The sequence below is a fragment of the Lycorma delicatula genome, chromosome 2, assembly GCF_047948215.1.
Source record: "Lycorma delicatula isolate Av1 chromosome 2, ASM4794821v1, whole genome shotgun sequence".
Taxonomy (NCBI): domain Eukaryota; kingdom Metazoa; phylum Arthropoda; class Insecta; order Hemiptera; family Fulgoridae; genus Lycorma; species Lycorma delicatula.
In genome coordinates, this window is record NC_134456.1 from 201,965,395 (window position 1) to 201,981,331 (window position 15,937).

The window sequence follows — 15,937 nt, forward strand, 5'->3', positions numbered from 1 at the left end:
AATAGTAGGAACTTTATAAACGAATTCAATATTTTACTTAATAAGAAAGTTATACCGATATTTAGTTTTTTTTTTAAAAAGCCCCCCTCATTTCCACCCCCATGGTTTGATTTTGCCCATTACCAAATTCGACCTAGATTTTGGGTCGTTATATTTTATGTATTAATTTGAAAATGATTGGCGAAATTACGGCAGTTATTGTATTATAGTGACCACAATGAAGTGAAATATTATATATGTATATATAAACTTTTGAGCTGATGATGGTTTTGGAGTCTGGGGATGTGAAACATGAAGATATGTCAAAATTTTCCGAAGTCGAATCATAGTACCAATTACAATAGGTAGCTTTCTCATCAAATCTATGTATAAAAAAAAAAAAAAATATATATATATATTGTTGTAGCAGATTTGGATGTTAATCTGTTGTATTCATGAGTGTTTCTTCTTACATCACTAAAAAAGTGAAAATGTAACAATATAATGAGATAAAAATATAATTATTACATTTATTTAATTTATATTAAAAATATTGTTTTTAAATTTATTTTCTTAATGTGTACGGGCAACTGGTTGAACTCGTGAACAATAAGCAACCCTCCCAGCCCAATGAGATGAGGATGATATGTATGAGATGTAAATGAGGTGTCGTCTTGTACAGACTCAGCAATCATTCCTGAGATGTGTGGTTAATTGAAATCCAACCACCAAAGTACACTGGTATCCACTATCTAGTATTGAAATCCGTTTAAAAGCAACTAGCTTTTACTCAGATTCAAACCTCAGAACCTTTGATTTTGAAAATCAGCACTTAAACAACTGTAAAATACTAGACAGCGGATACCGATGTACTTTGGTGGTTGGGGTTCAATTAACCACATGTTTCAGGAATAGTCAGCTTGTGTCTGTGCAAGACTACATCTCATTTGCATGTCATACATATCATCCTCATCCCACTTGTCTGTTGGTGGGGAGGGGGGGCTGCTTACTGTCCACTATTGTTGAACAGATTGCATCATACGCAGGAGAATAATATTAACAAATTTTGGTATTATAAGATTGTTGCAATCTAGAAATTCAATAGGAAATTACAAATGCCTGATAGTGTTATTTTTAATTAACTTTACATTAAATACACAAAGTTAAATAAATGCAAGGTTGAAAGAATTTTATGAAATTTTGTTTTTCTGGTCTAATGTTGTATTCATATATAAAAATCTTTTTAATTTTACTCTTCATTCACATTTTTCTGCACTTCATTTATATGTCATACATATCACCCTCACCTCATTGTACAAAGTGGAGGAGATTTGTTTATTGTTCAGTAATTGAAGAGACTGTTGAATATAATTTCACTTTTATAAGTTGAATATAATGTTCACTATCTGAATATAATTTTTTAATCTGTAGTAAGATATATGTTATATTTATAACTATTGTAGGTATAGGTGTATTTTTCTGATTTGAAATGTTCATATTTCTAGATGATTCCACAATGATGAAAGTAAATAAGATTATAAAACTGATCATGTTACTACTTATTAAATTACTTAAAATAACCTATTTAGTAGATTTATATTTGCTAAGGAATTTAAATAAAAAAAATATTTGCTTAATATTAACAAAGAAATAATTGACCACTTAATATAACATCATGTGATAGTCACCACTTGTGATGACAGAGATTATTATATTTCATTAATGATAGTCAGATTAATTTTTTAAAAATTGATTGATTTAATATAAATAAATCTATTACTGCAATAATACTATTCTGTTCAGTGTTTTATAAGATTAAACATGTGAAAATAAATGAAAGATTACTATTTTCTATTTGTGCACGTGATTTCAAATGTTTACAAAAGAATTAGAGACAATTTGTCTTTCTTGTTTTGTAAATCGTTCTAACAAATATTAATAATTACATCTACTTATAAGATATTTAATGATGTAATATTAATTAATGCAAATCTAATCTGTTTTCTGTTTCTAATCTGTTACTGAAGTTAGTGTAAATATATTAACAGATTAACATGTGCAGTTAATATTCTCTTTAATCTGTTTTCTTAAGTTTTGTACAAAGTATGCAATGTATGTCTTACAATTTTTTCCATGTTTTTATTACACCAATGTAATTATTTCAACAAATAACTGATGATGACTAGACAGACAAAATAAGTTTTATTATTGTACTATAATTATTCCAATGTATATGAAACACTAATTATAAGTAGAATAGAATAAATATTTAAATGTTTGTCCATAATAGAAATCAGATGTATGTGTTCACATGTATTTTCTTGTGGATTACTTTCTTATATATATAAAACTAAAAGAACAAGAAAATACAAAAACACTACTAAGTTATGTCCCATGATTTCCTTCGCTATGAATTGAGAATAGCTCATTTTTCTTTATGATTTTATCATATCATTCATTGTTGTTTTTCTTTATAATTTTCAGTAATTTTTCTTGATAAAATGATCGAGGTGTGCTCAGTGGATAAAAAACAGTTAAACATGCTACTACTACTGTCTTGCTAAAGAAATTGATTGGAAAACAGATCCTGTTTATTTATTAAAAAAGTAATATATTTAATAAAATTATTTATTTATTACATTTTTTTACTGCGGGTTGGACACAGATAAAAGTTCTTTTATCTTCTGAGATGAGTATAATAAATGAAATTTTGAAGCTGAAATGTTCTCTTACTATGAAGAACGAACATCATTTGGTTTTTTGATTTCTAATTTAATAATCACTCATGAAATAAACTGTTTATGGTAGAGTGTGCCTGTAAAGGGGGAAAACAATGCTTTATGTAAATCACAAACTAAAAAATCCTAAATGAACAAATGAAAGTGTGATTATTATTTCAGTAACATAATTTAAGTAATAATGATTAATTATAATCTAACAATGGTGTGGTAGCTAAAACAATATCAAGAATCTAGTATTATTTAAATATACTGGTCTGCTTAGGCCTCTAACTGTTGAGTTTCTGTACATGATGACAAGAGGTGACACTCTATACCATCACTCTAATACACAACTCAGTAATAGGTTTGTGACTTAATAAGAGCTTCAACCTTCTGAAAGCTGTGAGTCACTTAAAACATTTAATGTTTTAACATGTTAAACAGATAATAATATGAATCTGAACTTCATTTGACTTCAAAATCAATATCAGTAAAAAAAATTCACTTAGTAAAATTATTTATTTAACTCACTTTTGTTTCATCTTTTGGATACCAAAGTGAAAGTTCTTTATTTCAAAAATATATTTTAATAGTTGTTTCTAAATGTAAAAAAATCATCTAAAAATTTTTTTATGTGTTCAAAACGAAATTATTATTTATGTTTTTAACTGGCATTAAATCTTTTTATTGGATTTGTGACATTAATTAAAATAATCAATTCAAACAAAAAAATACAATACATACTTAACTATAAAATTTTTGTCTGAAAAATACTACATTAGAATTTTTCCACATATTGTCATTATTATACAAATACAATTCATAACAGACAAAACTTGCCATGAAAACTTTGTCTAAGAACTAAGTAAACAAAACCAAATTTAAAACATATTAAAGTACATTCATTATTATTATTTTCATTAATGTCAATTAACACCTACAAATTGAACTTTGTTGACTAAATTTTTATGGTGAATTTTAAATTGACAAGCAAAATATGAACACTAAAAGGATTAAAGTAAGCTAAGCCTCAAACTAAACACATATTTATATGTAAATAAAAAATATAAATACACTATTTGCTCTTTCATTTTTATAGTAATGAAAAATGTTTAGATTAAAATAATTATTTTTCAAAGCTTTGAATAAGCAGGCCACAAGCAGGAATCCAAGGAGTAGTGGGTTGCCTTAAATTATGATCTGCTCCCCTTGGTAAATGCCATACTAATCATGGTAAATTGATAAATCTATTTATATACCAATCTCATTGTAAATAACCACAATGTGAATCTAAACAAGTTATACTGGCTGTAGTAACCTTGTAGCAAAGTTTTTTGTTACGATGTTATTAACCCTATTAACCCTTTGATTCCAAAGAGGATTCCAGCTGCCTCTGCTTATATTTTTGCTAATGCTCATTGAAATTTTTTTATAGAATCTTAGTTTCTTAATTATCACTGTCACAAATATGTTTTGTGGAGAGCATTGAAATAAAATCTAAAAATACATATATTTACCAGACACTGAAATAAAATGTGAAAACAAGTTTTTAGAACCTTTCCCACCAGTTGTGACTATTTATTTAAATCTTTTACGGTAATTATTTTTTAAACCACTATTTATAAGTAAACTCTGTTGGATTGTTTGACACTAACAATTGTTAAAGAGTTATCTATATATGAATAAAAATGAATGTTTGTTTGTCCGTATGCATCCTATACCATTATGATGAAAATTTGGTGAGTTGTGCGCATGCCTGCAAAGGTTTCTGAATTAGTTTGGACCTTCTAGGTAACACTGAAATTGAGATATTTTGAAAAATTGTATTTTTGGTCCGATTAAGCTCACATTCAGAATATATATATATATATATATATATATATATATATATATATATATTAGTTACATAAAAAGAAATATCTTTGAAAAAACTATTTTTTTTTTTTTTTTGGTTGTTTGTGGGCGAAAAACGCTTGGGCGTTATCATCGCCCGGTAGTTATTATTAAAAGTGCAATATAACTCCGAAACAATAAGCTATACAAGGTGTAAATATAATATTAATCATATAATAAAAATTTACTAAAACAAGCCAAGAAGGCAAAATAAAACCCAAAACTAATATCACAGACAAAGTTGATAAAACATTAAAGATAAAATAATAGAATAAAGAAAGTATAAAAACTTACCTAACTTCGATGAGTTGTGCCAAACTCCCCACCCTGGATAGTAAAATTAAACTAAAAAATCAAATCGAAAAAAAAACTCTCCTTACAGAAAAACATATAAAAGTATATTAAATCCTTTGCAGTAACCCAGTACTATGCAAAAAGAGAAACATTCGTTCCAAAACCCTGCCATCATTGCCCAAGACATCACAAATGCTGCTGGGTATATTAAACTGACGACGCAATGCCGCATAACATACACAGTCCATGAGAATGTGGTGCACAGTCATGCGGCAGTTGCATCGTGTGCACAGGGGTGGGTCTCCTCCTGACATTAGATATTCGTGTGTGATCCTCGTATGCCCCAACCGTAACCGGCAGAGGTCCACTTCCCCACGACGAGAGTTCCTACAAGAGGAGCCCCACGGCAACACTGAGTCTTTAATCCGTCGAAGACTATCAACGACAGCCGTCCAGCCACTTTGCCACCTTGCTCGCAGTGATTGTTTTATATGATTAATAAAATCAAAGGTAGTAACTCGGGTGGTGAAAGGAGGCTGAATACCCGCATCTTTCGCAGCAGAATCCGCCCTCTCATTACCAAGAATCCCAATGTGGCTAGGGATCCAGCAAAAACCTACCCCCTTGTTTCGTTTTTCTAACTCAGGCATTTTATCATAAATACCAACGACGACAGGATGTCCAGAATAAAGGTTTTCCAACGCCTGGAGAGCACTGTACGAGTCACTGCAAATAAGAATGTTCCTATACTTAGGGCCAACGATACTTAGAGCCCTATCCACAGCGAGTAGTTCCGCGGTGAACACACTCGTAACACCGGGTAGGCCAAACATTTAAGTCTGTTCATTGAAAACAAAAGCACAACCAACGTTACCGTCATGCTTCGACCCATCAGTGTATACCACCACGTCTGGGTTCGACTTGGTGAGGAGAAACTGGAACACCTGCTGGTAAATTAGGCTTTTCACTCATCCTTGTCAGCCCGGAAATAGTGGCCGTAAGCGAAGCAACCTGATCAGAAAGCATCTGAACGAGCTTCTTAAGTTCCGTGCAGGATCCGCACTGTGGAATATGCGTAGGTGAAGCAGCCTGTTTTGACGCAGCAGTGGCGAAGGACACATCAGGTTGAACGAGGTTCCGTGAGTTAACCACCTTCCTGTACTCCCTGCGTGTAGCCGGGAAGGATAGTTTCTGTTCAGTACAGATCCTGAGAATCGCCTTCTCTTCCTTAAAAGTTGGGGAATCTCGGGAGCGAGCCCTATGCGAACCGTTGCAGTTGCACATTTTTCTCTTTCCTCGCAGGTAGCGTCATTGTGGTTTTCAGTAGCACATCGAGCACAGACCTCTGACCTCGAGCAAGATGTTGTAGTGTGACCGTACCTTTGGCATCTGAAACACCGCCGTGGGTTGGGAATGAACTGGCGTACCCGAACGGAGAGGTAACCCACTTTAATACTCTCTGGAGGAACAGGAAGACCGAACGTCAGTACAAGGGACGGCGTCGGTTCTTCCGTCCCGTTCTGCAGTTTCATCATACGTCTCACCTCTACAACACCTTGAGTACTAAGTTCGTCAGTAATTTCCCTCAAATTCATTTCTAGAAGGTCACGACAAAAATCACCCCTCGGCTGGTATTCAGGGTCTTGTGGCATGCCGTACTTACGATTATGCCGCCCATATTGGTCAGGCGTAACAAAGATCGACTCTGCTCGTCGTTATACGTCTCTACCAGAATTGTCCCATCACGTAATTTTTTAATGTTCTTCGGAGAACCAATACACCCTGTGATGCATTTACTAATCAGGAAAGGTGAGAACTTTTGAAGGGAGCCACCCTCCTGATTATTCTTAACAACAAGCGGACATTCTTGCACCTAACACCATCTTCATTGGCTGTATCAAAATTATCCTCGTCAGACGAAGCTGACCGAGGCCTTTTCACAAGACTTAAAGTGGTGGTTTTTTCAGATGGACCACCAACCATCATTTTGGTCCCACGAGAACCGGCGATTCAGTAGACCACTCCAGCAGAGCGCACGCGCACTGGAGCTAGAGCTAAATACAACTGGGTTTGCTCTGGTGCCCAGAGGACATCGTTCGAGACTCTCTACGTAGAGCCATTCACCCATCGGCACGACAGTTCCCACCTTGGGTTACGGTTGCAGTTCGTACGATGTTGCAACACCATCAAGTGTAAGTGAAAGAGACAACTGTGTTGGATGTTGTTGTGTAGCCGAGTAAATGTATATGTTGTAATCCATGTAGTGTACCTGGTGCCAGTGTCAAGATATCTACGAATCAAGTAAAAAAACAGACTTTCTTCTGTACATATAAAAGGCAATGTTCATACGTGTGTTTGCTATAGACTAAAAAACTACTGGACTATTTTATGTGCGGGTTTTTGCAATATGGTCCGGTTTGTCCGGAGAAGGTTTAAAGCTATTCGAATCCTCGATCTGACCAGTAGAAATAAAGTTAGGATATTTTGAACTAACTGCTGTGTTTAGAGAGTAGTTTGAATTAAATCTGATAGGTAATGTTGTTTTGACAATTGAATTTATTTTATTTACATTCTGACTTTTAGAAAGTGAAAGGTTAAATTTTGTGAAGTTCTGTAATGATCAGTTTTTTAATGTTTTATGAAACTTTCAATTATGTTCATTTAATCTATATATATATAAATATATATCTAGCAATAGCAAGGTATTGTCAGTCTGCTAGTTTAGAATAAAAAGTAATAATCAATGTACAGTAGTTACGTTGGAAAACATATGAAACCAACTATGAAGAAAGAAGTGCAAACACTAATGGATTAGTTTCATACAGTCTCATGGTGTCAATTTTGAGCAGAAAATGAATACAGTAAATATCAAGAGTGCATTTACAGTGTCAGCAATAATTTCAGTATCGTAATTTTTGCAATTAAATAGTTGTTGCTAAAAGCATATAGTGGCTGTAGTCTGATATTCACAATATATTCATCTTGTTGAATTCAGTTCATCTCTTTATTACGCATAGAAATCTAAAAATAATTTTTATAAAAAGAAATTTTTTGTCAGATTGACTGTTATGTTTGTGGTACTTAACATACTTGTATGTAGATAGAATTCATTATTAACTTTTAATTAATATTGATAAATTTGAATATTATTGATAGATTATATATAAAAGTAAATATTATTTATTGGAATAAATAAATGCTGTTAATTATTTTATTCCTCCTAGTTATACAGATCCTCTTGGGATTTGGAACTAAAAAAAAATTTAAATACCTAAGATTAGTTGGGATTCCTAGGATTAAGTTAAAGTTTTTCATGTGATACTGCATCATACCTTAACTTAACAGAATCAAAAATACATAATAATCCTTTTGAACTAGTTTTTTCATAAAATGGTTGTGACCATATTGAAGTTATAAAACAATTTCTTTACAAATGTTCATAAAAACAATAAAACTGAATTTATGATATCATGTTAGTAATATGCTAAAATTTCAAGAAAATACCGCTATATAGCATATACTAAAACACTAGTTTAATACAATGCCATAAAATTTGTAACAAGCCTGTATCTTAGCGACATTTAGGATTTCTGCTTAAAGAATGAGTATTTTGAAGCTTGATGAAAAGATAAGTATATACTTGTATCTATTTAATGCAGTGTCAACATCTTTTCTATACTTAATTTCTACAACTTTAAGGAGATGCTTAGTATTAATCATCTTTTGGTGAAAAAAAGAGAGGAAATTATTTTCTTCCCAAAGCAAAGGAATGGATATTTATGAACCTGCATTAATAATATTTAAAGTATCTCAATACTTTCAGCTTTTTTTATTTGTTTGCAATCAGTTAAAATAGATTGATTAGTGTCCTTCTTAGGAAGATCTTTCAATGTTGTTAATCATTTACATAACTACAGTATTACTGAAGAAAATTTTTTTATTGGTCTTAACAAAGCTTATCAAGAAATCTTTGTAAAATTTTAACTGTTATTAATTTTTTAAATTCAGTTTTTTATTTTAATGTTACAATATTTAATTTATAGCCATGTACCACTACTGCTGTTTCTTGAGTCAGTTTGACGTGCATTCTCAATTTTCTTTGAGGCTTTTTGTATATTATAAATATTCCATTTAATGTTTGTCACTTTTCTGTCAATAGTACAATAAGCACTTGCTCCAGTTATTGCTGCTGGGGCTAGAATCATTAACTGTGTGTGTAAACCTAGATGACTTGTAGAATAAAAGCCAACTGAAACTGAAACACACTTACAAAACAAAGATTAAATCTATTGATTTCACCTGAGGTACATTTGTAATTATCTATAACTGTTTTATATTAATTATATTCCAACAGTAAGTTATAATATGAATTCTACAATTTTTTAATAGGAAATTATGTAAGAAAAAACGAGATGGTCATAGTTGGTCTTTGAATTTTGTGACTATTAATCATAATTACACAAGAATACTTTTGTGCTTAGAAAGCCAGACTTCTGTAAGTTGATAATCAGTTTGCAATCCAAAAATCTGAGAATTGTTTTTTAAATGTCATTATTATAATTATGTTGGTATTGTTATTCATCATACTACCTAACAAAATTTTTAAAAAAGTTTGGCTTAAGATAATAATTGTTATATATTACATGTTTACTGATTCTTTGTACAGGTACCAACATTGACTTTTTTATAAACTACCTGATAATTGAGAAGGAAGATGAAATGAATATAAAAAATGAGCATTTAAAGGTGATACAGCAACTGTGACTGATTTCCAGATTGTCAGTGAAGTTGTCCAATTCAAGGAGCAGTATTATACCTCCTTCCTTGATGCAATGAAGATTCTGTTTCATGTGGCAACAGTTTGTTTCTCACAGCTACATTGTTATGGTGAAAGATCTGGGCACACTGTTTGGCTCAAGATCTGTCTGAACTCAGTATTCCCTGGGTGTGCTCCAGGGGACCATTACCAGGATCCTCCAAGGCCCATCAACTAACTTTAATAGGTGGACTGTCATGACAACCTGATATGTTAGGAGGCATCACACCATTCCTAGAGCTGTGGCAAATGAGTGATGTGGCATTTGTACACATTTGGCACATACTTATTTATATTTATTTACACGAGTGACTATTAAATATAAACTACTAGTATGACTATATACAAAACATATACTATATACATAAGTGTAGTAGCACTACACTTATAATTATTCCTAGAAAATAGTTAAGTAAAAAAAAACAACATATGCTTGTATAATATTAAAGTATCAAATTTTGACACTAATTTATCATAATACTTCTCCATTTTAGTTAATATAAATATTTCTGGTGGTAAAATATATTTCACTGATTAAACTAAATTATCAAAATTAGTTTATTCAAGTATATCAAATTATTGTAAAAAAATTGGGTGGAGCTGTGTCGAGGTGCACAGCCGTTGGTTTAACGTGAAATATTACAGACCTTGGATGAAGTTTCTCTGAGCTACAGACCGACCAGCTTATCAGTAGAATTAGATGGGAGAGCCACCATAGTATTTTTTTTGCACAAAACTGAAAGTCTCCAATGGAAAATTTTAGTTCCTTCATCTGGCCAACTCTACAGATAAATTGGTCGGTATGTCTGTCAGCGAGTCACTTTCAGTCTATTGGATTGAAATAAAAATGAGACATTGACTGCATACTAAATCTAATTTTAACATAAAACAGACACTAAATGGCGTGCATTCTTAACAGAAATTCTTAATTCAACAAATGGAAATAGTACTCAATGAAAAAATTAATTAATAATAAATTTTATTATTCATTAGTTAATTTATTATAAAATTATAAATTAAAATAAAATTAAAACTGATTAAGTGGATTTCAAAAATGTAATGTAGTGGAAGAAGATATTTAATGTCTGTTCAGGGTATGTCAGTAAGAGAGCAATAATAGATTTTGTTAGGTATTTTTATTGAATAACCATTTTGTTCTATAGAACATACACATTTTTCATTTTAAAGAAAATATTTTTTTTAAATATAGGCAGTAGAGAAATAAGACTGATTTTCTAGTCTAATATAGACATCTAGGAAAATGTAGTATATGTATAACAATAACTTATATTTCACTCCATTAAATTAAGTACCTCTTAAAGTTTTTTTTATTATAATAAAAACACAATTCATAATGCTGGTTATATTTTATGAACAAACTTGTAATAGTACTTACTTTTATAAATTTGTAAAGGGCACAAGCTTGAGCACTTTTTGTTGGAAATGTAGCTGCTATAATTGAGTAGTTTTGTGTGTTAAAAAAACTGTCAGAAAGTCCAAGCAAAAAGCTTCCAATCATTGCTATCATTGCACTGAAACATTCAAGTTGTTTGTTTTAATGACTATTACTTTTCATTGCCAATTTTGTGTGACATTTCATAATGAGAATTATATAGGTACAAAATAGGTTACAGAGTGTATTATTTCTGCATTTGTCTCATCTTAATCAGAAAATAAAAATATTAATATATCTGTAACAGAAAAAAATTAGGTTTTACATAAAAATTAGATATAAATATGATTAACATTTTGTTCTGAACTACATCACAATTTTGAAAAGATTTTTGGGAACATATTTCCATATACCAGGTGAGCAAGTTAAAATCGAACTGCTATAGACTAATGACAGTTTTGATATATACTTTTTTATGAATTAAAATTAAATTCTGTATTTATGTTAGCAAGAGTTTACATATTTACCGTATTTTTACAAAAGGTGTTTGAAATGAGCACTCTGGGCAGCACTTTTCTGCTTGAGTGATCATTTTGAGAATTTTTAGCATTTGTGTGAATTAACATCCCCAAATAAATGAAACCAAGGCTTGTCTGACATGAAATGTACCATTAGGTCTACACGTCCATCAACAAGCGTTTTGAGAAACCAGTTGCAATAATTAAGACATTTAGATTTTTTTTTTTTAACCTTGGGGGACGACTATTAGGTATTACTTTAGAGGATGAGATGAATGACAAGTAGCATGTGAAAATGCCATGTTTGACTGGGATTCGAACCTGGGACCTCCAGATAAAAGGCCAAGATGCTACCACTCACACCATGAAGGCTGGCTAAGACGTTTCGATTTGTCTTTCTCCTATGCTGTTGCAATGATTTAAATTTAAATCATGAAAAATCTTACGACAAGATGTGTATTTTACACCACTTAGTTGTAACACCACTAAATTTGTAATTATAATCATTACAAATCTTGTTATTATAGCTTATATATATGAGTAGACTGGCAGAAATTTTTCTTTGAATATAGACTATGGCCTCTGGAGTTATGCTACTCTTTGCTGAGATAGTTGCATTTGGAAAGTTTTCCATGAATAGGTGACATGTTTCTTAAAAGGATCCAGATTTCACATAAGATTTCATTATTGGAACCCTTTCCTTGATAGAAAAAAGCATTTTAAAAAATAGAACTGCAAAGAACAAAACAATACTGCACTGAAACAGTTTACAACTGACAATAATAGACTGGAGTACTAAATACACAACCAATAGTGGTGCTGATAGTAATAGCAAAGATATTACCATTAAAGGTGACCCCAAGTAACTGCACTTCAAACTAGCTTGGCTCCATTTGAAGTTGCTCACTCTGTATTTAGAAAATAAGTAATTTTTTAATTTTATATAAAAATTTTAATCACATTTTATTTTAATGATAAATGAGTTCAGATTTTAGTTGGTCAGATTTTAGGAGATCCACCTCTACCTGGTATAGTGCTACCTCCACCAGTAGTTAGGCTATTTTTTCAACCACAGGTAGCAAATAATGAGATCAAAAAATTCCTGAGTTGTCAGTCCAATGAGTCCTAATGAACTCCTCAGTGGTTTCTTGAAGCTGTGTTGAAGATAGAGTCACGTTGGTGGTTACAAAACTCTCACAGTACCTATCCAAGAAAGAAGAATGAATGAGAAGGAAGGAGAGTAGCTAGGGGAAAGGGGTAATCAATCCAAGAGTGGTCTGCCTCTGATTAGAGTAATCCAACATCTTATCCAATACTCTAACACAATAAATATGTATTGGCAGCAGTATTCTGATTTTTTTTTAGATAGCATACACATTATTCAGAGCACTACCTAAAAGCAGTCGGTGCATTTCATGTCCTGTGCTTGGTAGACTGTGTATCAGCTACACTTCAATTCTGCAGATGTTTCTTGTTTTACGCAGTTCTTTTAGGCACAAACTCAGATTTAAGTAGTAATTTAATTGGGGTAAACAAATTAGAACTGGTTTAATTACCATTATTTTAATACATCACTGAAATTGTTCTGTATTTTATGAACAAATACGCATATTTGAAATATTTTTCCTGTTTTACTATAGAAAAAGTAAAAAAAAATTGTAGTTTCATTAAATAAAATCTAGAATTGCTACTGATAACAGTAGTCATATCATGTGTTTTGATTAGATTCACATATGAAGACTAAACATATATATATATATATATATATATACTAGTCAGCCTGTCTAGTAAGGACCTGGCCCCTTGGGGCTGAGGTCAGCTCAGGCGAATCCTGGAGCCAACTCAGGGGCTCCTCAGGGTCTAAGGGGCCTAACCCATGGCCACAGAGCTCTCTTTGCTTGCCATTCCCAATTTGCCAGGGGACCGATGTCCTGGACACCAACAGAGATTGCTTTAGTTGCCATTCCCATCTATCCAGAGGGTTCCACTCCCTGGACCCCCCACAATGTATGTTGTCTTCATGGTTGTGAGAATAGTACAGGTAAATAATAATTATAGTATTCAAGCTTTATAGAAACCTGAAAAAGAAACTAATTTACAAAAGATCGAATAATAGTAACTCGCTAACTCAAGTATACACACTTTGGTGACAAAAAATTCATAACTTATTTCTTTGCCATGGTGGCAGATTATATAATAATCAAGTAAAAGGATTAATCTATTTTTCCTTAATGAATATCTAATTCATGACTTCACCCTTCTTGGGAGCAAAGAAATAATTAATATTTTTAATATCTTTACATTCAAGAGAGCTAGGGCCTCGATTAATGGCTTAAAGCCTTCCCTGGAATAACATACATGTATCCTACAGATTTGAAAATAATCAATCGGTTGGTTCTCACGTGATGCAATAACAAACAAACAGGCAAACTATATATATGTATACAGTTTCTGAATAAGTGTAATCTGTTAGATTGAGAGTGTATCTGATGCATGCAAAAGTTAGCCTTCAACCTACTAACAAATGCCCCATTTGAATTTTGAAAATCGGATGATTTTTTACAGAAATATTTTAAGAGCACCCCACCGCACTTCCTGAAACTGCGCCCCAGGGAAACTCCATTTATTACTAGTTGATGGGATGATTGGTATAGCCTCCCACAAGGTGCTCGCATTCCTCACCACTTTAGCCTGACACTCAGTCCCCACGGAAAGCCCATTATCCTTAAATAGAAATTTTTTTAATTTATTTAATGTAAATTTAATTCTATAATTTTTGTAATATTCACTCGATTGATATGAATCATTCACTTCAAATCCAGCTCACACAGTGATATATATTCACAGTTTACAGTTCATTAAATTTTGTGCTTCAACTGGCAAATCTCTACTAATGCATGTTTATATATATATATATATATATATTTTTTTTTTTTCTTTTTTTTTGAAATGAAATATATTTGAAAACCTTTTCAGTTGTGCCAAGAAATATGAGTAAAAATTTGGTTGCAATTGATCCAGTAGTTTTTTTATTTATTCAAAACAAACAAAAACCCTGTTTATGTAATAGTGTGTGTATAAATATCTATCTATATATATATATATATATACATAACGGGTGTTTTTTTAGAGTGATAGAACTTTTGATAGAGATAGCTGTCATTTGTTTTGTCATTTCAGTCAGTGAGAATTGGCAAATGATCATGGAAAAACTGACACCACAACAACGTTTACAAATTGTGGAAATATATTTCCAAAATCAATGTTCTGTTTGCCAAACATAAAGAGCACTTCGTAATTTTTATGGTGCACATAATTGTGCATCAGAGCAACTTATTTGTCAAACTACTGATAAATTTTGAAAAAAAATTTACTCTACTCAGTGAAAAATCAACAAGACAAGATCTGTATGTACAGACGAAAATATAGGTGCTGTCAGTGATAGTGTTGAAGAAGATCTGAATGTGTCTATTAGTTGCCGTTTTCAACAACTTGGGCTTTGTCCATCCACTACATGAAAAATTCTACATAAAGATCTTGGTCTACAACCAGATCTTGGTCATACAAGCTGCAATTGGTGCAAGAACTGAAGTCGCAAGATCATAATAAACATTGTTTGTTTGGTGAATGGTGCCTAAATCAGTTGGAAACTGATCCACTTTTTATCGAAAAATCTTTTTCAGTGATGAAGATCATTTCTGGTTGAATGGTTATGTCAAGAAACACAGATATATGGAGTAAGACCAATCCTCAGGAAATTTATGAGTCTCCACTGCACTCTAAAAAATGCACTGTATAGTGTGGGTTACATGATGCAGGCATCATCAGTCCTTATTTCTTTAAAAATGAGGCCAGAGTGCATGTTACTGTCAATGGTAATCATTGCAGATCAATAATCAATAATTATTTATTTCCAAATTTGCATGACATCGACCTGCAACAGTTTTGGCTTCAACAGGATGGTGTCACACCTCACTGCTACTGAAACAGTCAATTTATTGAAACAACGATTTAGCGACAAAATTATTTACAAATGGTCCAGTGAATTGGCCTCCAAGAACATGTGACCTAACGCTAGTGGATTATTTTCTTTGAGGATATGTGAAGTCTCTGGTTTATGCTAATAAACCAGCAACAATTGATGCTTGTTAAGCAGTAATAACATAACTGGAAGCAAACATAACTTGTGTTATTAACCAAATATGTCTCCAGTTACTTGAAAAAGTGGTTCAAAATTGGATTGATCAAATCCGGTTCATCAAAGCTAGTCGTGGTGGACATATGCCAGAAATTATTTTCAAAAATTAAATGTCAGAAAGTTATC

The 15,937-nt window shown here is 32.0% G+C and overlaps 1 protein-coding gene across 1 annotated transcript in view; it reads right to left on the reverse strand.

Annotated features, from left to right (window-relative positions):
• Window positions 1–8,885: 8,885 nt before the first annotated feature.
• The window catches only part of LOC142320350 (UNC93-like protein MFSD11), a 32,921-nt gene continuing 25,869 nt past the window's right edge, over window positions 8,886–15,937 (reverse strand). Inside the window, exons 7-8 of the mRNA XM_075358057.1 lie at window positions 11,099–11,234; window positions 8,886–9,151 (exon numbers count right to left, since the gene is read on the reverse strand). Coding sequence (XP_075214172.1) covers window positions 8,924–9,151; window positions 11,099–11,234 — 364 coding nt within the window. The 3' untranslated portion in view covers window positions 8,886–8,923. The remainder of the gene's footprint in view (window positions 9,152–11,098; window positions 11,235–15,937) is intronic.